At 49.9% G+C, this 25,669-nt stretch overlaps 10 protein-coding genes across 11 annotated transcripts in view; 5 read left to right on the plus strand and 5 right to left on the minus strand.

Moving 5' to 3' along the window:
- Positions 1–38: 38 nt before the first annotated feature.
- LOC6611201 (protein son of sevenless) lies at positions 39–5,981 on the plus strand. The gene is made up of 7 exons (XM_032721077.1): positions 39–1,454; positions 1,508–1,865; positions 1,928–2,850; positions 2,914–3,762; positions 3,826–4,716; positions 4,787–5,420; positions 5,486–5,981. Exons 1-7 carry the CDS (start codon positions 366–368, stop codon positions 5,527–5,529), a joined length of 4,788 nt encoding a protein of 1,595 aa, XP_032576968.1. The 5' UTR covers positions 39–365; the 3' UTR covers positions 5,530–5,981.
- A 1,401-nt stretch (positions 5,982–7,382) lies between these two features.
- On the plus strand, positions 7,383–10,003 carry LOC6611202 (cysteine sulfinic acid decarboxylase). The gene is made up of 3 exons (XM_002035722.2): positions 7,383–8,305; positions 8,795–9,162; positions 9,226–10,003. The coding sequence occupies exons 1-3, from the start codon at positions 7,541–7,543 to the stop codon at positions 9,821–9,823; spliced, it is 1,731 nt and encodes a 576-aa protein (XP_002035758.1). The 5' UTR covers positions 7,383–7,540; the 3' UTR covers positions 9,824–10,003.
- On the minus strand, positions 9,978–13,694 carry LOC6611203 (DNA polymerase subunit gamma-1, mitochondrial). The gene is made up of 3 exons (XM_002035723.2): positions 11,738–13,694; positions 10,862–11,684; positions 9,978–10,802 (listed from the first exon to the last, which is right to left on the minus strand). Exons 1-3 carry the CDS (start codon positions 13,692–13,694, stop codon positions 10,145–10,147), a joined length of 3,438 nt encoding a protein of 1,145 aa, XP_002035759.1. The 3' UTR covers positions 9,978–10,144.
- Positions 13,695–14,013: 319 nt separating this feature from the next.
- On the minus strand, positions 14,014–15,818 carry LOC6611204 (actin-related protein 2/3 complex subunit 1A-B). Of its 2 annotated transcripts, XM_032719083.1 has the most exons (3): positions 15,779–15,818; positions 15,415–15,712; positions 14,014–15,345 (listed from the first exon to the last, which is right to left on the minus strand). In XM_032719083.1, the coding sequence occupies exons 2-3, from the start codon at positions 15,485–15,487 to the stop codon at positions 14,285–14,287; spliced, it is 1,134 nt and encodes a 377-aa protein (XP_032574974.1). In that variant the 5' UTR covers positions 15,488–15,712; positions 15,779–15,818; the 3' UTR covers positions 14,014–14,284. The 2 variants fall into 2 exon arrangements, with proteins under 2 accessions (XP_032574974.1, XP_002035760.1); XM_002035724.2 differs by lacking the exon at positions 15,779–15,818 and having other exon boundaries at positions 15,415–15,765.
- Positions 15,819–15,920: 102 nt separating this feature from the next.
- On the plus strand, positions 15,921–17,595 carry LOC6611205 (origin recognition complex subunit 5). Its single transcript, XM_002035725.2, has 2 exons — positions 15,921–17,200; positions 17,254–17,595. Exons 1-2 carry the CDS (start codon positions 16,103–16,105, stop codon positions 17,536–17,538), a joined length of 1,383 nt encoding a protein of 460 aa, XP_002035761.1. The 5' UTR covers positions 15,921–16,102; the 3' UTR covers positions 17,539–17,595.
- On the minus strand, positions 17,549–18,716 carry LOC6611206 (DNA polymerase subunit gamma-2, mitochondrial). The gene is made up of 2 exons (XM_002035726.2): positions 18,001–18,716; positions 17,549–17,946 (listed from the first exon to the last, which is right to left on the minus strand). The coding sequence occupies exons 1-2, from the start codon at positions 18,689–18,691 to the stop codon at positions 17,552–17,554; spliced, it is 1,086 nt and encodes a 361-aa protein (XP_002035762.2). The 5' UTR covers positions 18,692–18,716; the 3' UTR covers positions 17,549–17,551.
- LOC6611207 (glutamyl-tRNA(Gln) amidotransferase subunit C, mitochondrial) lies at positions 18,278–19,158 on the minus strand. The gene has a single exon (XM_002035727.2). The coding sequence runs from the start codon at positions 19,132–19,134 to the stop codon at positions 18,688–18,690; it is 447 nt and encodes a 148-aa protein (XP_002035763.1). The 5' UTR covers positions 19,135–19,158; the 3' UTR covers positions 18,278–18,687.
- Positions 19,159–19,428: 270 nt separating this feature from the next.
- LOC6611208 (DNA-directed RNA polymerase II subunit RPB3) lies at positions 19,429–20,412 on the plus strand. Its single transcript, XM_002035728.2, has one exon. The coding sequence runs from the start codon at positions 19,510–19,512 to the stop codon at positions 20,335–20,337; it is 828 nt and encodes a 275-aa protein (XP_002035764.1). The 5' UTR covers positions 19,429–19,509; the 3' UTR covers positions 20,338–20,412.
- Positions 20,333–21,155, minus strand: LOC6611209 (probable 28S ribosomal protein S23, mitochondrial). Its single transcript, XM_002035729.2, has 3 exons — positions 21,025–21,155; positions 20,808–20,969; positions 20,333–20,746 (listed from the first exon to the last, which is right to left on the minus strand). Exons 1-3 carry the CDS (start codon positions 21,066–21,068, stop codon positions 20,383–20,385), a joined length of 570 nt encoding a protein of 189 aa, XP_002035765.1. The 5' UTR covers positions 21,069–21,155; the 3' UTR covers positions 20,333–20,382.
- A 518-nt stretch (positions 21,156–21,673) lies between these two features.
- LOC6611217 (centaurin-gamma-1A) overlaps positions 21,674–25,669 on the plus strand; it is a 53,448-nt gene continuing 49,452 nt past the window's right edge. The window contains exon 1 of the mRNA XM_032725799.1: positions 21,674–22,507. Within this exon, the coding sequence (XP_032581690.1) occupies positions 22,132–22,507 (376 nt within the window). The 5' untranslated portion in view covers positions 21,674–22,131. The remainder of the gene's footprint in view (positions 22,508–25,669) is intronic.

Below are 25,669 nucleotides of genomic sequence, written 5' to 3' on the forward strand. Positions count from 1 at the left end.
CGCGAAAAATATTATATTGAGTTGAAGATTATATTATACATATATATATATCGAAGATACATATTCTGAAAACAAGTGCTGAAGCCCAAGCGATTTGCAAACGAAACGGACGCGCGAGCCCCGTTAAAGATTCGAAACGAGTTCAGTGCGTGCGCTTGAGTGTGTGTGTCTGCCATGCGACGTTCGCCCGGGTGATCCGGCTGTGCCAGGTGCCCCACGGTTCCAGGTTTCCAGTTTCCAGGTTCCGCTCCACTCCACTCGTCGCTGGATTCAGTGCACAACACAGCGGGCGGGGAGGCGGAGGGCAGGCGGCCAACGAAGGTGCTCCACGGCAGGCGCTCGTCGGCTACTCCACGGCGCACAGAATGTTCTCGGGGCCCAGCGGCCATGCCCACACCATTAGCTACGGGGGCGGGATCGGTCTGGGCACCGGAGGCGGCGGCGGCAGCGGTGGTGGTGGTGGCTCCCAGGGCGGAGGCGGTGGTGTTGGCATTGGCGGCGGTGGCGTGGCTGGGCTGCAGGATTGCGATGGCTATGACTTCACCAAGTGCGAGAATGCTGCGAGATGGCGGGGCTTGTTTACGCCGTCGCTGAAGAAGGTGCTGGAGCAAGTGCATCCACGGGTCACCGCCAAGGAGGACGCACTGCTGTATGTGGAGAAACTCTGCCTGCGGCTGCTGGCCATGCTGTGCGCCAAGCCGCTGCCCCACTCCGTGCAGGATGTGGAGGAGAAGGTGAACAAGTCCTTTCCAGCGCCCATCGATCAGTGGGCGCTCAACGAGGCAAAGGAGGTGATCAACTCGAAGAAACGCAAGTCTGTCCTGCCCACGGAAAAGGTGCACACGCTGCTCCAGAAGGATGTGCTGCAGTACAAGATCGATAGCTCCGTGTCCGCCTTCCTGGTGGCCGTGCTCGAGTACATCTCAGCGGACATACTCAAAATGGCCGGCGACTATGTGATCAAGATCGCCCACTGCGAGATCACCAAGGAGGACATCGAGGTGGTGATGAACGCCGATCGCGTGCTAATGGACATGCTCAACCAGAGCGAAGCCCACATCCTGCCCAGTCCCCTGTCACTGCCCGCGCAGCGTGCAAGTGCCACCTACGAGGAGACGGTCAAGGAGCTGATCCACGACGAGAAGCAGTACCAGCGCGACCTGCACATGATCATACGCGTCTTTCGCGAGGAGCTGGTGAAGATCGTTTCCGATCCGCGCGAGCTGGAACCGATATTCTCCAACATAATGGACATCTACGAGGTGACGGTCACTCTGCTCGGCTCCCTGGAGGACGTCATCGAGATGTCCCAGGAGCAGAGTGCTCCCTGCGTGGGCAGCTGCTTTGAGGAACTGGCCGAGGCGGAGGAATTCGACGTGTACAAGAAGTACGCCTACGACGTGACCTCGCAGGCCTCACGGGATGCTCTCAACAATCTCCTGTCCAAGCCAGGGGTAAGTACTGATACCATCCGTGCGAAGAACTCTAATAAAATCCCTGCTTTTAGGCCTCATCTCTGACCACAGCCGGCCATGGTTTCCGCGATGCTGTCAAATACTATTTGCCCAAGCTGCTTCTGGTGCCCATTTGCCACGCCTTCGTGTATTTCGACTACATCAAGCATCTCAAGGATCTCAGCTCGTCGCAGGACGACATCGAGAGCTTCGAACAGGTCCAGGGCCTGTTGCATCCACTCCACTGCGATCTCGAAAAGGTAATGGCCAGCCTGTCCAAGGAGCGACAAGTTCCGGTCAGCGGTCGAGTGCGCCGCCAGCTGGCCATCGAGCGAACACGGGAGCTCCAAATGAAGGTGGAGCACTGGGAGGACAAGGACGTGGGCCAGAATTGCAATGAATTTATTCGAGGTGAGTTCCGGCAACGAAAGTTACTCACATCCTCCAACTAAAATGCTATTTTAAATTTACAGAGGATTCGCTGAGCAAGCTTGGATCGGGAAAACGAATCTGGAGCGAGCGCAAGGTATTCCTCTTCGACGGGCTAATGGTGCTGTGCAAGGCAAACACCAAGAAGCAAACACCATCGGCAGGAGCAACGGCCTACGACTACCGGCTGAAGGAGAAGTATTTCATGCGACGCGTGGATATCAACGATCGACCGGACAGCGATGATCTGAAGAACAGCTTTGAGTTGGCACCCCGGATGCAGCCGCCCATTGTGCTGACCGCCAAGAATGCGCAGCACAAGCACGATTGGATGGCAGACCTGCTGATGGTGATCACCAAATCGATGCTGGACCGGCACTTGGACAGCATACTGCAAGACATCGAGCGAAAGCACCCGCTGCGGATGCCCAGTCCGGAGATTTACAAGTTCGCGGTGCCGGACAGCGGTGACAATATCGTGTTGGAGGAGCGCGAAAGCGCAGGAGTGCCAATGATCAAGGGAGCGACGCTTTGCAAGCTAATCGAGCGCCTCACCTATCACATCTACGCCGATCCGACCTTTGTGCGCACCTTCCTCACCACATATCGCTACTTCTGCTCGCCGCAGCAATTGCTGCAGCTGCTGGTGGAACGCTTTAACATACCGGATCCCAGCCTGGTCTATCAAGACACGGGCGCAGCAGGTGCGGGTGGAATGGGCGGCGTTGGCGGTGACAAGGAGCACAAGAACTCGCATCGCGAGGACTGGAAGCGATATCGCAAGGAGTACGTGCAGCCAGTGCAGTTTCGAGTGCTCAACGTGCTGCGCCATTGGGTCGACCATCATTTTTACGATTTCGAGAAGGATCCCATGTTGCTGGAGAAGCTGCTCAACTTCCTGGAGCACGTGAATGGCAAATCGATGCGCAAGTGGGTGGATTCCGTGCTTAAGATTGTTCAGAGAAAGGTGAGTAGTTAGTCAACAACTTAATGTGGAAGTATCGTTCTCATTTTCGAATATTCTTCACAGAACGAGCAGGAGAAAAGCAATAAGAAGATTGTATACGCCTATGGCCACGATCCGCCGCCCATCGAGCATCACCTTAGTGTACCCAACGACGAGATAACGCTCCTCACCCTGCACCCATTGGAACTGGCCCGTCAGCTCACACTGCTGGAATTCGAGATGTACAAGAATGTAAAGCCGTCTGAGTTGGTCGGATCACCCTGGACGAAAAAGGACAAGGAGGTGAAGAGCCCTAACCTACTGAAGATCATGAAGCACACCACAAACGTGACCCGCTGGATTGAGAAATCCATCACCGAGGCGGAGAACTACGAGGAACGCCTGGCAATTATGCAACGCGCAATCGAAGTGATGATGGTGATGCTGGAATTGAACAATTTTAATGGAATCCTCTCGATTGTCGCGGCTATGGGCACGGCATCTGTTTATCGACTGCGGTGGACATTCCAGGGATTGCCCGAACGCTACAGAAAATTCTTGGAGGAATGCCGCGAGCTCAGCGACGATCATCTCAAGAAGTATCAGGAGCGATTGCGATCCATCAATCCGCCTTGTGTGCCATTTTTCGGTCGCTACTTGACCAACATACTCCACTTGGAGGAGGGTAACCCCGACCTGCTAGCCAACACAGAGCTAATTAACTTTTCCAAACGACGGAAAGTGGCCGAGATTATTGGCGAGATTCAACAGTACCAGAACCAGCCATACTGCCTCAACGAGGAGTCCACAATTCGACAGTTCTTCGAGCAACTGGATCCGTTTAACGGACTGTCCGACAAACAGATGTCCGACTATCTCTATAACGAAAGCCTGCGCATTGAGCCAAGAGGCTGCAAGACGGTGCCGAAATTCGTAAGTATAATGCTTCAAAGTTTACAAGTCATATGGGAAATTTAATCCTTTTTCCTTTCGTAGCCTCGAAAATGGCCGCACATTCCGCTCAAATCGCCGGGCATCAAGCCGCGTCGCCAGAATCAGACCAACAGCAGTAGCAAGCTGTCGAACAGCACGTCGTCCGTGGCGGCGGCAGCGGCAGCATCGTCAACGGCCACCACAATAGCCACGGCATCAGCGCCATCTTTGCACGCCTCCAGCATAATGGATGCGTCAACAGCAGCAGCAGCTAATGCTGGATCTGTAACTCTCGCCGGCGAGCAAAGTCCGCAGCACAATCCGCACGCGTTCTCCGTTTTCGCCCCTGTTATTATACCCGAACGGAATACCAGCAGCTGGAGTGGAACGCCACAGCACACTCGAACGGACCAGAACAACGGGGAGGTTTCGGTGCCGGCGCCACATCTCCCCAAGAAACCGGGCGCGCATGTCTGGGCTAACAACAACACGACACTGGCCAGTGCGTCGGCAATGGATGTTGTGTTCAGTCCAGCGCTGCCAGAACATCTGCCACCGCAGTCCTTGCCGGACAGCAATCCATTCGCATCGGATACGGAAGCTCCGCCGTCGCCGCTGCCCAAGCTAGTGGTCAGTCCGCGTCACGAAACCGGCAATCGATCACCATTCCATGGGCGCATGCAGAACAGCCCAACGCATAGCACTGCCAGTACCGTGACCCTAACAGGCATGTCTACATCGGGCGGGGAGGAATTCTGCGCGGGTGGCTTCTACTTCAACAGTGCCCATCAGGGACAGCCGGGGGCAGTGCCCATCTCGCCGCATGTCAACGTTCCGATGGCCACCAATATGGAGTACCGAGCAGTGCCGCCTCCACTGCCACCCAGACGCAAGGAGCGCACTGAGAGCTGTGCGGACATGGCGCAAAAGCGTCAGGCGCCAGACGCACCCACAGTAAGTAGCCTTACTTCTATTATATAGTAGATATAGCAGATGACAGCAATCATTTTACGTATCCTTGCAGCTACCCCCGCGTGATGGCGAACTCAGTCCGCCGCCGATACCGCCACGGCTCAACCATTCCACGGGCATCAGCTACTTGCGACAGAGCCACGGCAAGTGCAAGGAGTTTGTGGGCAACAGCAGTCTGCTCCTGCCCAACACCAGCAGTATTATGATACGCCGCAACTCGGCGATCGAGAAGCGGGCAGCGGCAACTACCCAGCCAAACCAGGCGGCGGCGGGTCCCATCAGCACGACCCTAGTGACCGTGTCGCAGGCTGTGGCGACGGACGAACCGCTGCCGCTACCGATCTCGCCAGCGGCAAGCTCCTCGACGACCACATCACCGCTGACACCCGCCATGTCGCCCATGTCCCCCAACATTCCCAGCCATCCGGTGGAGAGCACGTCGAGCAGCTATGCCCACCAACTGCGAATGCGGCAGCAGCAGCAGCAGCAGACGCATCCAGCGATCTACTCGCAGCACCATCAACATCATGCCACCCATCTGCCGCACCATCCGCACCAGCACCATTCGAATCCGACGCAGTCGCGCTCGTCCCCCAAGGAGTTCTTTCCGATTGCCACGAGCCTCGAGGGCACACCCAAACTTCCACCAAAACCTAGTCTAAGCGCTAACTTCTATAACAATCCAGGTGAGTGGCAACAACTCGGCCCATGATGACTTGTTTTCTAACCCATCCATCCTATCCGTTTGCAGATAAAGGTACGATGTTTCTTTACCCAAGTACAAACGAAGAATAATTTAAATTGCCTGGCGATGTGATAAGGACAAAAACTACGAGTATGATCCGTAAGATTCAAAGTTGCGAGCACCGCTTGAGTGCAGATATATATGAGAGAACGGAACGTGAGATATATATATATATAGATATATACGTAGGCGCAGTTTATGTATTCTAGTATGAAACGAGTTGGAACCGCTGATTTAGATTATTCGCCACTCATTTAACAAGGTAGAACAGACAGACAGACAGAACACGCTCTCATTTACACACAACAGGCACGGCATATGGATAGGAGTGCATCCAGGAATGCAGGACACACAAACCAAGCAAGCAACCAAGCAACCAACAAGAAATGCAAACAAGAAATTATGTTATTATATAATTACTATTATAAATATTTGTAAATATCGAGAACATTGTATTGATCGTAGAACGTAAAACAATAAAGTATAACCCTATTGTTAGACACTTGGCGACGTCTTTCGATGGCCAGATATATTGAGTATTCCAGCCAAAGTCAAGGCAATCCGAACAGATAGCATAGATAATCAAGGCTTTTCCTACGTTTAAAGATCGTGGGTACTCTTTATGTGCCCAGTGGCCTTGAGGAAGTCGGCGTGAACCGACATCCGACTGCAACACACCTGGCATTCTCGCAGTGTCCAGCATAATCGCAGCCATTATTAAGATTGTGTATATGGCTAATTAGTTTCGGTGGGTTAGGAAAAACTAGAGCGATTGTTGTCTCACTGCATTAGGTGCAATTAAATTGGACACACACACACACATGCACTCGCTTATTGGAAACGACGCGGATTGACTTTCGCTTTTCTAAAACGTCATGATCGTCGAGCACAAATGCTTCCTGAAATTTTGGGCTGCTCGCCGCTGGGAACCGGTTGTTGTTTTTTGAATTATTTTCGTATTTTCTCGCTCGTGTCCAGCCCCTTATCGTCAGTTATTTGGCGGAGTTATGTGTGCATCCCATAAATTCCAGCAGCCACCGTCCCCAGAAAGCGATGTGTCACCTGATGGCGCAGCGATTTGGATCCTCGGTGAAGTACCAGCGGTTGCCAGGGTGAATAAACCGAAAGGAATCGCTGGGCAAGACAGACGACAGACAATCTTTCATGTCCAATTGTGTCCTATGAACACATCTCAATACATCATAGCAGACACTCGGGGAATTTCCGTTGATGATTTGTTGTGGTGGCACCTTTATTTATAGAGCACCATGCACTCCATACCCTATAGACAAGGCCATCGGACGAGCAAGATCAGCTACATATCTATCCGCCATTAGATTTCGCTTTCCGTGCAACACTTGACCAAGATATCGGGAAGCCAGACGACGACCTACACCAACTGGCAATCTATGTCTGCCATCTTCTCACACAATTTGCAATTGGCCAAAGAATGGAATTATTCAATGCATTTGCATTTAATGCACACTTGATTGCGGCTAATGAGAGAGAAACGCCGCGGCAAATTGCTGGAGAAGATTAGACCTTTGGCGCATAATCAGCACGCCGTAATTGCTCGTACATAATTGTGTTACATGAGCATATCAATTAGTCAGCCAATTAACCAACCAACCAGCCAAAATTGGGATTCTGCGATTCTGGGATGAGTGGACCAGGGAAATCCCGGTGCTCTGGGTGCTCTGCACTGCGCAGGAACGAGGTGCTTTCCATGCTAACAGCCGCATAACCAGAATCCACGAGCCAAACCAGGTGAGATCGGCACCTGCGTCGGCTCTCGAGCGGCATTGCCTTTATGTAATAAGCGCCACTCGGTTTCGGATTCGGATTCGGATTCTGAGTTGTGGAAGTCGTCGAGCTTTTATAAAAGCGGCAACAACATCGCCAGTTCACTCAGTTCACACGGAATCACTGTCAAGTGCAATCTGCAGCAGTAGCAGCACCAGGAACAGCACCACCACCAGGAACAGTACCATCTAGTACATCGGAAAGCTAGAGCGCTAGCCAAGACATCTACAGTATAAACCGCAGACGAGAGCCAATAAAATGCTGGCCAGCGAGAACTTTCCCACACATCACTTCAAGGAATCTATATTTAAGCCGTACAGTACGACGAGTGGCGATGATTTGGCAAGCGTTACCCCATTGACAGCGACGGCAGCGTTGGTGGCGTCCACGCCGTCACCGGCTGATTCCACCTCCGCAGTTGCATTCGAGCAGGCCAGCAAAATGTTGGCCACCGCCGCCAACAATAATAATAATAATAATAATAACAATATCACGAGCACCAAGGATGATCTATCCAGCTTTGTGGCCAGCCATCCGGCGGCGGAGTTTGAGGGCTTCATCCGCGCCTGCGTGGACGAGATCATCAAGCTGGCCGTCTTCCAGGGCACCAATCGCTCCTCGAAGGTCGTCGAGTGGCACGAGCCAGCGGAGCTGCGTCAGCTCTTCGACTTCCAGCTGCGGGAGCAGGGCGAATCGCAGGACAAGCTGCGCGAGCTGCTGCGGGAAACGATTCGATTCTCCGTGAAGACGGGACATCCGTACTTCATCAATCAGTTGTACTCGGGTGTGGATCCATACGCTCTCGTGGGTCAATGGCTCACCGATGCCCTCAATCCCAGCGTGTACACGTACGAGGTGGCTCCACTCTTCACACTGATGGAGGAGCAGGTGCTGGCCGAGATGCGACGCATTGTGGGCTTCCCCAATGGCGGCCAGGGTGATGGCATCTTCTGTCCCGGCGGCTCGATAGCCAACGGTTATGCAATCAGCTGCGCCCGCTACAGACACTCGCCCGAGTCCAAGGTGAGTGCCCCATTGCAGCCAAGTGGTTTACCGCCAATCCACGCGGAAGTCCGCGTCCACTGATTGGCGAGTGATCGTTAGTCATGCCTGTGATATACATATACAAGTGATACTAAAAGTTCTTAACGATTTAATCAGATAAATAAACTATAAAGATGTGGGTTTTAAGATTAAAAAGCAGATATTTAGGTTCATAAAAAAGGTTTAAAGATTTATATAGAATTTTAACTGATAAAGATAACGATATTTTAAAACTGTTAAGTTTAAAACGTATAGTGTTTTTCAAGTATTTTTTTAAATTGTGTTGTCTGTTGGTTGAACGACTTTAATCCAAATCCCAATCTAAATAACGAATTAAATCTTTAAAAAACTTAAATATTTATGCAATTAAAATAGGAATTCTTTTCTAAATATAAAGTTTTTTTAAAAAAAGTTATATTGAAAAGTATTAATAAGTTTGTATACAAAATTGACCTCTTCAATCCGCAGAAAAACGGACTCTTCAACGCCAAACCGCTGATTATCTTCACCTCGGAGGACGCTCACTACTCCGTGGAGAAGCTGGCCATGTTCATGGGCTTCGGCAGCGAGCATGTGCGCAAGATAGCCACCAACGAGGTGGGCAAGATGCGGCTGAGTGACCTGGAGGAGCAGGTTAAGCAGTGCCTGGAGAACGGCTGGCAGCCGCTGATGGTCTCGGCCACAGCGGGCACCACTGTGCTGGGCGCCTTCGATGATCTGGCTGGGATCTCGGAGCTGTGCAAGAAGTACAACATGTGGATGCACGTGGATGCGGCTTGGGGTGGCGGTGCGCTCATGTCCAAGAAGTATCGTCATCTGCTCAATGGCATCGAACGGTAAGTTCCACATATCCTGGTTGATCATTTCGAGGGGTAAACTAATGTTGCGTTTCTTGGCAGGGCTGATTCGGTCACTTGGAATCCTCACAAGCTGCTGGCTGCCTCCCAGCAGTGCTCAACCTTCCTGACGCGCCACCAGCAGGTGCTGGCCCAGTGCCACTCGACCAATGCGACGTACTTGTTCCAGAAGGACAAGTTCTATGACACATCCTTCGACACCGGCGACAAGCACATCCAGTGCGGCCGTCGAGCGGATGTCTTCAAGTTCTGGTTCATGTGGAAGGCCAAGGGCACCCAGGGTCTGGAGGCGCATGTCGAGAAGGTCTTCCGCATGGCCGAGTTCTTCACGGCCAAGGTGAGGGAGCGTCCTGGATTCGAGCTGGTCCTCGAGAGCCCCGAGTGCACCAACATTAGCTTCTGGTATGTGCCGCCCGGTCTGCGGGAAATGGAGCGCAATCGCGAGTTCTACGACCGGCTGCACAAGGTGGCGCCGAAGGTCAAGGAGGGCATGATCAAGAAGGGCTCCATGATGATCACGTACCAGCCGCTGCGCCAGCTTCCCAACTTCTTCCGCCTGGTGCTGCAGAACTCCTGCCTGGAGGAGTCGGACATGGTCTACTTTCTGGACGAGATCGAATCGCTGGCCCAAAACTTGTGAACGGTGACGGCGATAGCATGTTATGAGGTTAGGTGTTGACAACATTCTCTTTAGGCTTACGCCGATTGTATCTTCTAGTGTATGGTTAACTACTACTACTCACGTTTGTATATTCTTCTGGATGTTAAGTATTACCGAAAACAAAGAACAAAAATACATATTTATAGGTCATTTCATTTAGATTAAAGTGTGTCCTTGACTTGGGAACTGGGAAACATTTTGTGCCTTACAATTTAAGAGGAACTAGTAACAGATTCCAAGTCTTCTTGACTTCCTGAGTAACAACTAAGTACTTATGACTTAATCTCTAGTATTTGGCAGCTAACTCTTCTTTATCCAATCCCACTGACTGACATCGTTGCCTCCAGCCTCCTCGATTGCCTCCGCTACGCTCAAGCTCTGACCTGGCTGAATTCCATAGCCGATGCGCAGGCCATGCGGATTCGAGGGCGTCTTGCAGTCCATGGTGCACTCTTTGCGCAGCACAGTGTCTACCTCCACGGACGAGAAAAAGGCCACCGACATGGGCAGATCCTGCAGTCCGATGCGGGACACACAAAAGGAGCGCGTCATTAGGTTTGTGATGTGCATGGCCAGCGCCGCTTTGGGCGATAGCTCCTCCTTGACCAAGTAGCGCAATTCATCATGGAAGCTCAGGCAGAATCGAACATGCGATCCCATCAGCCATCGCATGCTCACCAGCATCAGATGAAGGAAGTCCACTGCACCACTCTGCACCACCCAATTGATGCGGGTGGGCAGGAAACGTTGCTCCTGATCCGGTCCAGTATCCGCCTCCAATGCTCGACTGAGACGTCCGCCAAGGAACGGCGTTCGAGGCTGCGAGCCCGTGGCAATCTCTTCCAGGCGATTGAACATGGCGCTCTCCGTGCCTCCCTGCCAGTTGGGACGATGGAATACCTCTGCCACGGTACGGTTGCGTTGAATGGCCAGTCGGGAAGCCTCGTAGCTGCTGTAGCTGTAAGAGATAATAACATGCTTTAATTGCTACCAAGATGTGGGTTTGTGACTACTTACGCCCTGTCATCCAGTTCGTCATGGAACTCCTCTCGCAATCGATACACCCGCTTGCCCTTTGTGATGGAGAACATTTTCATAGCCTTAGCCTTGGCCTCGGATGCACTGAATGTGGGATTAAACTGACGGAGCAGTGTCTCGGCAAACAATTGACCAGCTCCGTAGATCCGGGCGTAGTTGATCACTTTGGCGTGATCTCGTGAAATGCCGACAGCCTTAGCGGTTATGGAGTGCATATCGCTGCCATTCGACTTGCTGCCGCTGAGGGTCATCCAACCGAGTGGCGTGGCCCCGTGCTCGCCGCAGGCGTAGGCATCACCCAGCACGGAAGCGATCCACAGCTCCTGCGAGTCGACATCGGCACCAACGAGTCTGTAACCCGGTGGTGCCTGTACCATCGAACGCAGCTCCGATCCCAGACGATCTGGTCGCGAATTGGAGGCCGTCATCCATGTGGGTTCCATCGCGCGACGTGTTAAAGTGCCACAGGCGACAACTTGCGGACAAATGGCGCCGTAGGCTATTGGCTGGGACTTTTCGACAGTGAGTTCATCAGGCAGTTGCTGCGGATCCAGCCATACCACCATCTGACCCATAATTCGATCCCTATTGTTGCGCCAGTAGGACATCATGCGTGCAATGTCAATGACGCGGGCGGCAGCTTGACAGGATGGATCACCACTGCTCAGCACGTTTTCTGCGAACTTGTTGAGGAAGTCCTTGGATAAGGGGTTGCCCACCCGAAAGGAAGGTCCATTCTTGTGGGGTAGCTTGAGGAAGAAGCAGCAATCATCCAGAACCTTGTTGCACCACACGCCAGAGCCTTAAACATGAATAGATGAGCCCACTCACACATAAGTAACATCCCATACCTACCTTGGTACTGAGTTTCCAGACGTTGTTGCTTCTGGGACAACTTCTTGTAGTGCTCCCGCTTTCCCAAATGCTGCTCCACCTGGCCAGGCAGCATGTCAAAGGCCATATCACTCTCCGCCTTCGAGGCGCTCAGGCGAGCAAACTCCGGCACTGGACAGCGCGCCAGAAGTTGATCCATGGGCAGTCGATCTACTCCTTCCGAATCGCTGCGAAATGGAACCAGGAAGCCCCAGCCTTGCTCCCTCTCGAAGTGCAGGGGATATCCTTCCCAGCAGAGGGACAGCAGCTTGGGGGCAATCTGCATGCCGGTGCTGATCTCGCTGGCTCCCGGGAACCACGGCTCTTCGTCGTCCTCCAGAATTTCGTCTGCCCTTTTGGCTGGTGGTTTGCGGCACAGTTTGCGATACCACAGAGGATAACCGGGTAGCAATGGTCGTCGAGCTGGCAGTAGAGCCTGTTGATCATAAAGGTGTTGAAACTTGGCCTGCAGACGTCGCTCCTCCGGTGTGTTTCCAGAATCCTTGAGCTCCACTGTCGGCAGAGGCTTTCGCTTCGGCGGTTGCTTTAGTTTCAGCTCCTGCACACTCCAATCCTCGTCCCAGAGCCACAAATTCTGGCGGTACTGATCGTCGAGCAGCAAGGAGCACGCTTCCTCAGCCCTCCGCCCCAAATGGTACTTGGCCTCAATGCTAAGGTCCTCATAGGTGAGCTGTGCCTCACGTATGTACCGCTCCCAGTTGGAATTAACTGGCAAATAGGCGGATCCCATCTCCAACATGCCAGCCAAAGAAGCAGGATGTGGAAAACGTTCTGCGTACAACGGATACAGGACTCGGAGTATCCGATGTGTAGCCTCCACATCGCTGGCGCAGTAGTTGGTCAACGACTGGAAGCTCTGGCGCACTTGCTCCAAAGTTCCCTCGACGAAAATATTCCTCGGCTCCTTGGATAGCGCATCGCCGCCGCAGTAGAGGCGATGGACCTCCACCAGACTGTTAAGGGAGCTCTGCTCCAGCCATCCCAGATCCTCGGCAGCTGGTTCCTTTTTGGATTTCAGCATGGCCCGCTGGTAGCTGGTCACTCCACTGACACACATGTGCAGCGACATCGTGTCCACGAACCGAGTGCCCGTGTCCTCGATCAAATACTGCTCCTTCAGGCGCGCCCTGTCGTAGGAGACATTGTGGCCCACCACCAGGCCAGGTCCACTGGTGCCCAGTGGTATGAGTTCGTCCGGAGTGTAGTGCGGTCGTTCTGAGTCCGTGTCCACGTCTAACGGCTCTAATTGCTCCACACTTAGGCGGTGTTTCGTCAGCTTTGGGCTGACCCACGAATACCATCTCTTGGTGCTGACGGCTGTGGCCAGAACTGGAGCCTGCCCCTCGCTAACGCACACCTCCACATCGAAGACAAGTCCTTTCTCCAGTGGGTGATCCACCGGCGTGGCTGTTCCATCCTCAGGATCATAGGCTGTCCAGCCGGTATGGAAGGCCCATCGCTTTGGACGTTTCGGTAGCTGCTCGCACTGGACCAGGGGAAGTAGTAGCTCCTCGTAAGGCTGCACTTGTTCCTTGGCAATGTTGTGGAAGTGCTCCTCAATATTGGCGCCCCTAAGAGGAGGCAATTTCAACTGGACATCCGAAACGGGAGCAGAACTTTCGATATCGACGCCGTGCCGACGCAACTCATCCTTGTAAACCTTCGCGGAGGCCACCTGCTGCTCCGAAATGCTGCGCGGCGCTTGTGGAAACAGTTGGGCGTGCAGATTCCGCGAGATCATCTGCACCTTGACCAGATTTTCTGCATATTCTGTTTGGCCATCCTCCACATTCTCCGGCTTCTTTGGTTTGTTTACCTTTTGCTGGGGCTTGACCCGTCGAAAGATCTTCACGCTACTGCTGGCGTAGTGCTCCCGGCTAGCCTTGCTGGCGTACTTTCTGATCAGATGGAGCTGCATCCTCGTTTTAATAAAGGAAACATCCTTTAAAGCAACTGAAGTCCAACTGGCGACCACACACTCCTCCGTAAGATTGCCGCCAGCTGAGGTATTTTCGTGCGCTTGCGCGGCGGTCACATTGATTTAATTCAAATTTATTTCCGTTAAATTAATTTTATCTGCAAAACGGAAAAATAAAGATTTAAAACTTTAAAAAACTAAATTAATCGCTCATATGTCCATTAAGAATAATTAAATCTATGTGAGCTCAGTTGATCGAATCCACATTTCTCGCTGATTGAAACGCTTAATAATTAAAAAACAAACACTTTTACATTTGATTTTACGAATAAAAAACATTTTATTCAGTTTGCTATAAAGGTGAAACACTTTAAAACACACATACAGACTTTCGGAACCATTATGGAAGTTGGGGGTATGAGGGAAAAGAACAATCTCTTCGGTTAATTTATGTAAAAAGGCTTTCGCACGGTACAGAACAATGGGAAAAGCGATTTTGGAAAACATTTTGGCAAATACTGCGCTCCTGGCCAGGCCAACACACTCGCTAACAGACAATAACACGTAACGCTGGTCCGTTCCGGGCCGCACTAGATCTGCAGGTTGCGCATGCCGCCATTGATGCCGCCCTGCTCCACATTCCAAATGACCAGCTGCCCGTCGACGCCCGAGGTTGACACCTTGCTGGCGCTCGCCTTGTCGCCGGCATACAGGCGCACGCTGGTGATGGCGTTCTGGTGTATGGAATCGACCACCGTGTCCGTGTTCTCCGTGCGCATGTTGCGGTCCATCGACTGGAAGATTCTCATGGCAGTGATGCCGCTCGACTCCTTCTTCTGCGACTTATCGAGTTTGCCGCTCAGCACCAGCTTGCCGTCGGCAGTCAGACTGTAGAGCAGTGGCACACAGCTATAGCCGGCCACCACGACGGACGTGGGCGAGACCCATTCGCATGACAGGAAGGGCAGATAGCCGGTGCGGCAGCGAATGACCGTATTGCCATTGGTAGCGTCCGCGATGCTGACGCAGCTGTCGTGGCCCACCCAGCAGACCTTGTTACCGTCGCTGGAGAAGCTCACGCTGTTGATCCAGCCGCCACCCGAGGTTTGCGAGTTGCGGAACTCGGCCATTAGCTGGCCAAGGGGCTTGCGATTGCCCCACGGCGTCGGCGTCGGTGGCTCCTCGATGTCCTTGATGAAGGCCGAGAAAACGCGCACCTTGTAGTCCGTGGAGCCGGCCAGCAGCAGAACGTTGTTCGGATGCCAGTCCAGCGAGGTGACCGTAGAGCGGATCGGCTTCTTGATGTGCTTCGACACCCACCAGTCGTTCTCCGACTCGAAATAGCACACGGATATGAGTCGTGCGCCCGAACCCACAGCGAACTTGTTCTCCGCCGGCGACCACTTGACGCAGGTGGCCGCCCGATTGATGCGAAGCAGCACCAGCGCCGGCTTCCACTTGCCATCGTCGCCCTGCGTCCACACATAGGCATTACGGTCGGCGGCACAGCTCACAATCCGATTGGTGTTCTTGGCCCAGTCGATGCCCATGACGCGCAGATCGTGCTGGTTGAGCACGTCCGCCAGCTTCCAGTCGCTGCCCTCCCGGCTGTATATGTGGATCTCATGGTTGTTGGGCGATAAGGCAATCTCTGCGAATGGTTGGGAGTGGGTGATGGTGAGTCACGCGGTGCCGAATGATAAATTTGGGTCGCACTTACGGGTTCGATCCTTGTTCCATGCGTGGCAGGTGATGGAGGCCAGCGAGGTGCCAAACGTGTATGTCTCGGCCATCGTGGGTGGCTAAATGCGCTCGGAATGTGCAGTGTTCGCTCGTCCAAATCCAACCACACGCGTAGTTTCTTCGGTTCGGTTCGCCGGATTTTCGGATTTTGGAGTTCGCTGTGTAGCAAGTGGGCGTTGTTTCCGCTGGATTTTAGCTTCGCTCTCGTTTTAATCGCGGACTCTGGGCCGTCAACACGATTAAGCTGGCGTTGCTGGGATGGATTCTGGCTATGCCTGGACAGGAAGAGTAGAGCGTTGTGGAAAAAACTCTTTGGAAAAGTAATGCACAAAATTAATCACCCGAAATTAGAGCTGGAACAAAAATCGATGGCCCCAATACTATCGTTGCTAGCAATATCGATATTTTTCGATTGCTCCAAATATACTAAGGTATCAGGGTTGTTACGCACGTCTGGTATATACCAGAGCGAATAATTTGGCGCCATTTCCATGGTCATACTAAACTGAAACCATTGCTTGTAAACAAAGTTTTAATAACAAATTGGCTTAATTTCATTTGTTATTTAATATATACCAAGGAAGAATTTTCCCTTTTGAAAGCTTGTTTAAATAATTCCACTTCGCCCCCGGCTAGCTGAGAAAACTGAAAAGCGGAAGGCAACCATGGAAGCCATCTGCTCCTCCTTGGAGCCGCTGTTTCCCTGTCGGGAGGCGGCCATTGAAACGCTGGGCGAGCTAATAGGAGATTCCAGTGAGGCATATCCCTCGGCCATTTACCTATTCGGACACAGTGGAACCGGCAAAACAGCTCTGACCAGAGCTTTTCTCAAAGAATGTGGAAAAAGACAGAATGTTCGCACAGCGCATTTAAATGCCATCGAGTGCTACACCACCAAGATCATGCTAGAGATCTTGTTGGACTCGCTGGTACCGGAGCAAGGTGATGCGCTGAAGGTCGACAACATGCTGGACTTTGTGGAACAGCTACGTCGGCAGGCCGCTCCACGCGTGGAGGATCAGGGATTTCTCATCGCTGTGGATAACGCGGAACGGCTGCGTGACATGGATGCCAATGTGTTGCCCGTTCTTCTGCGACTGCAGGAGCTGACCAACCTGAATCTGTGCGTTATTCTGCTCTCCCAGCTGCCCTTTGAGAAGTTCTACAACAAGACCGGACTTAGTGAAGTCATCTGCCTTCACCTGGCGCAGTACAACAAGGCGGAGACGCAGCGCATCCTGGGATCTGACTTTGAACAGGTGCGAAATCAACTGCTGGAACAGTTCGCCCAGGATAAAAAGCGTCTGGAGATTTGCCAGGAAGCCGTAACCGAAGACTTCTACAACAACTATCTAAATCTCTTTCTGAGCGTCTTTTACAAAGCCTGTCGCGATGTTCCGGAGCTCCAACTGACCGCCAGGAAGTGTCTGTCCATTTACTTGGAGCCCGTACTGGACGGCACTGTGGATGCCACGGACATCTCACGACTTTGGCGGCACATAGCTGGACCTCTGCGTTCCGCTTTAACCCAGATCTATATGCGAATTGAAAAACCCGCGGAGGAAGCTGAAGATTTCACCGCCATAGAAGATCAGAGCGTTCGCAAGCTGGCGCAGTCGCTGGAGCTGCCCTACTATGCCAAGTTCCTGTTGATCGCTGCCTTTTTGGCCAGCCACAATGCCGCCAATCAGGACAAGCGATTGTTCGTCAAGCACCATGGAAAACAGCGCAAACGGATGCAGACGGTCAACGCCAGAGCCAAGGTGGGTTACTCAATCTGCCGATGATTCCATTTGCTTATTTCAATAACTTTCAGACCACGGAGAAAATGTCCACCACTTTGGGACCCAAATCCTTTAGCATCGATCGTTTGCTGGCCATTTTCTACGCCATTCTAGAGGAGAAAGTCGGTCTGACCTGCAACCTTCTCTCCCAGATCTCAACTTTGGTGCACCTCAAACTGCTCAGCTTCGTCTCCGGCGAACAGAACATAATGGAAGGCTCTGCTAGGCTGCAGTGCACCATTGGCTTGGAGTTTGTCCTGCAGATCGGCAAGGTGGTGGGCTTCAATGTCCGCCAATATCTCTGTGACTTTATGTAGCCCCTGGTTGTTTTCAGTTTTTAAATATGTTTAATAAATAGTCCGGTACATCGCTTATGTGTATGGTCTCCGCCAGCCTTGTGTCCCGGCTGCGCAACTGCATCAGTCCGTTCCTCAGCGTTTGCTCGTTTATAACAAGTGTATAAGGTATGCCCAGCATATCCGTTTCCAGCAAGTGCTCTGCTAAATGAGAAGCGTCCTTAGTCGAAAAAAGTCCACTTCCCTCAGAAAGTCGAAGACCAGCGTGGTTGAGAACATGCTTCAGATGCTGGCCAAGATCAGCCAAGTCCGCCGATAGCTCGGAATCACTTTCCACACAGGCGATTCCACATTGATATGGCGCCAGGACGCGGTGTAAGAGCAGGGATTGCGAGTCCCGGCCATGATCACAGCCATCCAGGAGCAGAGCTGAAGAATTATAATATAGAAAAATTTCCCATGATAGTTATGATGACCACTTACCGCAGGTGGCAGTTTCCAGCTCTATCACAGACCGTATGACAGTCGGTTGCACAGTTTCACCCGTTCGCGCATCGGGCAGCCGGAAGTCTTTATCGTCCACTACTCTTACCAGGCTCAGTTGCTCCACGGTCACTTCTCCTGCATCACCGTAGCTCGTGCGGATATCGATGGCTTGATAGTCTTTGGGATTGAGATCCTCTGCCAAATCGCAAGGAACAATGCGATAGCGACTGGGATTCGAGGAAAGTCGCATCCACCAGATCTTGCTCTCACGCTGCATGTTGTAGAAGTGTTCCAGGGCGCGATGTGGTTCCACCAGGAAGTCTGTGGTTAAATGTAGCGTAGGACCCTTTACTCCAAATAAGGAATTGCTAGTGGGAGCGGGGCAAGTGCTCTGGTGTTTCAAAAGAGTGGGACATTTGGCCTTTCGGGGATGATCTTTGACGAGTTTTTGGAAATTGTTTCGGAATTGCTGGCTTTGTGGAAAGGAAAAACGCTGGATATTGACGGGATTTATGGGTTCTTTCGTGACGCCCAGGTGAGCAGCCAGGGGACGAAGTCGTGTCCAATGCTGTTGCAGCAGCTTGGCGTATTCCCTTCCATGACTGAGTAGCTCCAGTTTATTGTCTTCCCCGGTGCGAAAGAAGCCAGCGGAAGCCAGGGACTTGAAGCATCGCTGTATGCGGCTCATTGCTCCAGCGGAATGTTGCCCGGCGGAGAAACGTAGTAATCCTCGTCCGTCACCTTGGCGTTCTGGAGCACTTCCGCCCGGCAATCGCCCTCGGTTACCTGGTCGTTGCGTAACTGGAGCTGCTGATGCTCCAGCACCGTGTACAGTGGACGCACGTGGTCCGTATTGATGTGGGCAATCTTGTCTGCGAACTGGATGCTGCTCTTCAGCGTGGCCAGCGCCCGTTCGCTATCCAGATCCACCAGCGACAGCCGCTCCAGCAACTGGATGGTTTTCGTGTCGATCTGGATTTCGGAGGCGCTGGTGTCGGGAAACTCCGCGTCCACTGGTGTCTGTGGCACCTTGGTTGGATGCGTTAGCTGCTTGAAGTACAATTTAGTGGCCTTTTCATTCGATTTCGTTGCAATCTTGCAGTAAAAACGTTTACTCAACAGGCGCAACATTCTCACAGTCGCAAAATCAGAGGTGGAACTGAGTTTCGTATCAATCAGCTAAATGATACCCGAAAAGTCTTAAAGCTTATTAACTAGTTATATCTGCAAACATGTTGATGTATGCGTTTATTCTCTTTTAATTCAAAACAATTTTCTTAGTATTTTGATATATTTAAATTAAAATATGTTTATCTAATTTCTTCAATTTAATAACAGAATTAAAATCTAGCTATATAGTCTAGCTTTTTTAATCCGAACCAAGAACAACAATCGATATCGGCAGACTTATCGCCGGCTGTTATCGCTGCACTTCCATCGCTTTCTTTTCACTGAGCGGGTTATTTTTTTCGTGAATTTCTTTAATTTCATCAAAACAAAGCCGCAATGCCGTACGCCAACCAGCCGTCCGTGCAGATAACCGAGCTGACGGACGACAACGTGAAGTTCGTCCTGGAGGACACGGAACTGAGCGTGGCCAACAGCCTGCGGCGAGTTTTCATCGCGGAGACGCCGACGCTGGCCATCGACTGGGTGCAACTGGAGGCCAACTCTACGGTTCTCTCGGATGAGTTTCTGGCCCACCGGATAGGCCTTATACCGCTGATCTCCGACGACGTCGTGGAGCGTCTGCAGTACACGCGCGACTGTATCTGCCTGGACTTCTGCCCCGAATGCAGCGTGGAGTTCACCCTGGACGTAAAGTGCAGCGAGGAGCAGACGCGCCACGTGACCACCGCCGATCTCAAGTCGAGCAATGCTAAGGTCCTGCCAGTGACGTCCCGCCACCAGGGAGAGGAGGACAATGAGTACGGCGAGAGCAACGATGAGATCCTCATAATCAAGCTGCGCAAGGGGCAGGAGCTGAAGCTGCGCGCCTACGCCAAGAAGGGATTTGGCAAGGAACACGCCAAGTGGAATCCCACTGCAGGCGTGTGCTTCGAGTACGATCCGGACAACTCCATGCGACACACTCTGTATCCCAAACCAGATGAGTGGCCAAAGAGCGAGCACACTGAGCTGGAGGACGACCAGTACGAGGCGCCCTACAACTGGGAAGCCAAGCCAAACAAGTTCTTCTTCAACGTCGAATCCGCCGGTGCCCTCAAGCCCGAGAACATTGTTATCATGGGTGTGCAGGTGCTGAAGAACAAGCTGTCAAACCTGCAGACGCAACTCAGCCACGAGTCCCAAAACGATGCATTGGCCGTTTGATTTACATATAACAAGTTTATTTTAAGTTTATAAAAGATTTTCCGCCTAATCCTTGAACAAGCTGTCTATGTTAATGCCCACGTTCGCTTCCTTTTTTCCCTTGGGAGCAGGTGGTGCAGGCGACGACGTGGTTTGCTGGCTTACCACAGCCTCCTTGAAGTCGCTCAGAAGCTGGGACTTCGATTCCTCATCCTGCTCGGGCAGGGATTCCTCTGGGGTAGCCTCCAGGCGGGCCTGCTGGCGCTGCTCCGCCAAGAGATCCAGTGCAGTCTCGTAGATCCTTTGCTCATCGAGGGCTCCTTGTCCTTTCAGGTCCTGGTATATTTGGACGAATTGTTGTGACTGCGTGCTGCGCCTGTTGTCAAACAGGGATATCGTTTCCTGGGGCCTATTTTCTTTGTGCAGCTTTCTGTTGGTGTACAAGATTAGGTTAGTTTTGGTTTAAGCCCGGATGTAGGTGAATAACATACGCTCGGACAACATCCTCGGCATAAAATATCTGACGCACTGGGATCTCGGGTGCAGGTCTGTCAAATCGCGGTTCCAGTTTCGGCGGAAAGGCGGCGTACACATCGAACCAAATGGGTTTATCCTCGGGTTTCATAGCTCCACCGCGTAGGAGGCCCTGAACTCTGCAAAAGTCGGGTGTTTATAGCTTGCTCTGATATTACTTAGGTGGGTAAATACCTGGTGAAGATTGTGCCAATCTTTTCAAGCCTACTTTGTGCCATTTTGGTAAAGTTTTAATTAATTAAATGTGTTTTTTTAACAAATTACGATTACGACATGCAGTGCATGGACTTATCGTTAAGCAGCCGGTGGCTATCGATAACATCAGAGTTGCCGCAGTGGTCTTAACGGACTCATTGCTTATAAGAACCTAGCGGGCTCCAATTGGGATTAATACTCTAAATAAAATATTTATTTTTATAAATGGTTAAATTCTATATAAAAAAATGTTGGCTTAAAATACATACAAATAGATGGCACTTAATTGAACTAAATTAATTCTAATACGTTACTATCGATACCAGTCCAAACGAATATAGTATTTATGTCTATTACGGTGATTTTTCTGGTTGGCGTTTTTGGTATTTCTTCTGCACTTCATAGTACAGTGCTTACTCCATAAATGTAATTCATAAAAACATGCCGTGATTACATGTTTGTCAAATGTAATGCAAACACTAATACTATCTAACCATTGATTGTAAATTAATGGTACAAAATCTTGCAACTTAAAATTAAATCACCCATTTGAGTTGGTGGAAGTTCGCTCGGTAGAGTTACCACTGTACCTGCTCTTCTTCCACAGTTTGTTGTGGAACGCCTCGCACCAACTACATACTTTTACATACTCGGCTGGGCTCGACGTAAATTCTCGCACTTTTCTGTTGATTTCGTAGTAAATTTTCGCCTTTTCGCTGTCAAATGAAAGCGGGAAAATCGGAGAAAAGTGCAAAATAACTAAATATAAAGTGTATCAAATATAACTGTTAGAAAAATGCCATTTGATTGTGTACTGTAATAGCGTAAACAAAAGTGTTTTGATTGTTTGTGCAGGTGCCAAATCGATCTAGTGAACTGAAAACTGCGACTCCAAAATCGGTCGAGTTAGCGAATTATTGCCCCGATTGTTGTTATTGGAAAATGTTGTTCGTTTGGGAAAATTGTGCCATCGCAATTTTGTAGTGTGCGTGCGTGTGTGTGTACCGTGTGTGCGCGTCGAGTGTGTGTGCCAGTAAATTAAGTTAATTAAAAACTTAGCTAACTCTCGATTCCACCGCCCCCGCCATGAGTAACTACCATCCGCATTCGCATCCGCACGCGCTCTCGCATCCGCATCCGCAGCAGGTCCATAATCAGCTGCAGAATCCCCACCAGAACCAGTTGCCGCCCCCGCAGCGCCATAACCATGTCGCGTCCACAGCAGCAGCCTCCGCCTCCGGAGCGCCATCATCATCAGCATCGGCATCGGCTTCAGCATCCATCCTGGTGGCCCATCCTCCCCAGCCGCTCATCAGCAACTCGCTGGCCATCCGGCAGGAGATCCAGCGATTCGAGAGCGTCCACCCATCCATCTATGCCATATACGAACTGATCGATCTGCTGCCCATGGCCGATGCCCAGATAGCCCAGTCCATTCGGGACCATGTGGTCTGCATTGAAGGTGAGTCCCCCTCTATTAGAGCAACTAGTTTTAATGATTATAATTAGTTACACTATAGTTTAGCAATCAAAGTTTATGTCTGTCCACCTGTTTATACTGTAAATATTGGAGGCTTAACTTCCTATTAAGTGGCAATAAGAAGATCAAGTGGCCCAATTGTACAATCAGATATTGCTGAAATGTTGATGATGTTTAGTTTAAGTTTCAAATTACAGGTTCTCATTCCCACCTGTTAAGTGTATCCAAAAGGGGGGTCCTTACACTCTTTGTAATAAATAAATAAATAAATTTGATTAGCATTGCATATAATGTTTATAATAAGCAATACTCAACCTAAAAGTATTTTAATGGAAATATATCAAAGCTTAACCGCTTGAAAGCAGCTGCACAAATGTTTTACCAGAAAATAGGTTTTTGAACGTAAAATGTGTAAGTGCTAGATTCCAAATATAACAGTACTCTTATTATATATTTCGTTTGTTTTTTAATGGCTTGCAAATTTATGCCCCATAACCAGGAAATGCTGCTAACTCCCAACTTTAGCTCAAGGGTCACTGGGTTTAATGGAGCATTCGGAGGTGTGCCCCAGAAATGATGAGCAACTAAATGTGCTATAAATTATGCAAAGACACAGTGAAAAAAAAGGGTTTCGGAGTCGGGAAGTGGAGTCTATCGTGACTTTCGTTGGACTGACTGGGCCCATTGAGTTGTGTGTCAAGTCGGCGGGAAGAGATGCGAATCCTTTGATTAAACATGTTTATCGCTGCAATTGTATCCACACCTTCATTGTGCCCCTTATCGCGAGCGTCTGGACTTGTGGTTGCCTTTGTTTGGAGTGCTTTATGCTAATCTCTGACCGAAAATCTATGAGGCAACATCAACCCCCGGTTGATGGCGAGGATTATTGTTGCCAAAATGCCCATTCAAGCGAATCGCAGCGGGCCCATTGAAAGTGTTGTCGTTGTCGCTGTGTTCATCGAAAAGAAAGAGCTTCGCTTTTTGTTTAAAACAAGCTTTTCTGCCCAATTTTCAGCATGTGTGTGTGTGTGTGTCTGTATGCGGGGACTGAAATTTGATGCCCTCTTCCTCTTTGTGGCAGGCAGCAAAACTGAATACTGAAAACTGAAAACTGAAAACCGTTCACGAAATCAAACCGAAAACCGGTTCCTGAAATGGTTTATTAGAAAATCTCTGGCAGAGGCAGCAACAACAAAAGGCTCACCAAAAATGTAAACAAAATTGTCAGAGGCAGCGGCAGCGGCAGCGGCAGCAACCTCATGAATACTCGAATACTCCACTCTGTGTCGTGCAAACCAGATATGTATGAAACCCGAGAATACGAGAGCGTACGATCTCGTAAACCGTTTCGCACGCGACTTTCTTATTGGCATTGACCCGCAACACGGACACGATCGGTCCAATATGCACAAATATACAAATATATGTGTATAACTATATCGAATACCGATTCTAATTCGCTGTCAGCGTGATGAACGATGCTTTCGTTGGACTCTGGTCGCCGTTTTCCCGTTCCAAATGCTTATTTATAGGTTTCGGTAACGGTCACCATTAAATCGAGAAGGTCAAAAGTATCCAACGAAAATAAATAAAAGAAATTCTGTGCTATCTGTTCGTTAACCTTTTCATTTGTAGCCGATTTAGAAGCTATATAGCATAAATACTACTACTTAATAAATAAAATCGTTTATGGACAATAATCTAAAGAATCGATATAATCTCAGAAGGTAATGCCCGTTTTCTTTTGGTTAAAAGCTCTTGCACTTAAAGTGCCCTTAATATTGTAAGCTGCTGACTCACCGAAATCAGTTGGAGTCTTAAACCACATTTAACTGCTAAGAAGTCATTGAACTTTTCGCGAATCAAAGTTTAGTTACTAATTTAAAAGGCATTCGAGAAAAAGAATGCGTTGCTGATTATTTACGAATGTGATTTTTATTCATGTATCATATAGAATTTGCTGCTTCCTCAGCGAGATTTGTAACAAATGAGGCCAAGGCCTTGATATTTTAGACAAATTTCAGCAACAATGGCTGCTTAAATATTTCTGTAAACTGCGTACTATTGTGTGTGGCTACATGTGTTGGCTAAAATTAGCATATGAAGCTATAAATGGGGATCCATAAACAATAGACAGTAAATCGATTACACGATATCAGCATATCAATGGCAAGTTTTACTACAAATTGATAATTTCATTAAGGGGGGCGGGTGTTCGTTCGTCTGAACATAAATAACCTACCTGGAATTCTTGTTCGATTGTTCGCGGTGTTTATGCAAACACAAAGGCGTGTTGTCTGTTTGCTTTGTTTGTAAATAGCCAAGTAATAGTCGGCCCTAAAAACAACAACAACAGCAGTCAGTCGAAATGCCGCTGGCGGTAGTGAAAAACAAATTTCCTCTCTTATCTCAAATGGCTTGCGACTGCCCATTAAAGCGATTGCAATTAGCCCCAAACGAATTTTTTGTTGGTCTACCCTTTCGCAGAGTGGGTCCATTAATTTCGTTCTCAAGATGACTCACGCTCGAGTCCATTATTTTGCGATTTAAGTGTACAATATTTAATAATTACTCGATTATTTGGTGAAAGTTCATGGCTGTGCACCTTCTGCGACCCAGTTCATAGTATCTTTTGGTTTCTTTTTCATTTTTTCGTAGTTATCTATATCTAAATTAGATTTTAATTGCATATTAATCTACGAATGTATATGCTACCTATTTGTAATATCATTCCATTTGCTTACATTCAGATACTTATCTTTATTGAGTTGCTTTTGTGAACGGTATTACCATTTATTGCTATCTTAAAGATACCACCATTCATAAGTAGCTGTAAACATTGTTATCTTTTTTTTTGAATATTTATCGTTCAAAAGCTGAAATCGCAGACAGGTAACTCGAAACTTTAGCACCTGCCCTCCAATTTCGAATTGAACAATCTCATCTCAACTTCTGACCTCTTATCTGTCGGCGGTTTAGCCTGTTGTCTTTATTGCTTTTTCGCTTTGGGCAACGATTGTTTGTTTTCTTTTAATTGTCGAATAATATTGACTGGCGGACTTTTGAGCAAACTGTTTGCCACTGTCATCCGCATATCGCATTTTTGTTTTGTGTTTTTCGAAACGCCGTTTGATATGGCTTATG

The sequence above is a fragment of the Drosophila sechellia genome, chromosome 2L (genome assembly GCF_004382195.2).
Source record: "Drosophila sechellia strain sech25 chromosome 2L, ASM438219v1, whole genome shotgun sequence".
Taxonomy (NCBI): Eukaryota; Metazoa; Arthropoda; class Insecta; order Diptera; family Drosophilidae; genus Drosophila; species Drosophila sechellia.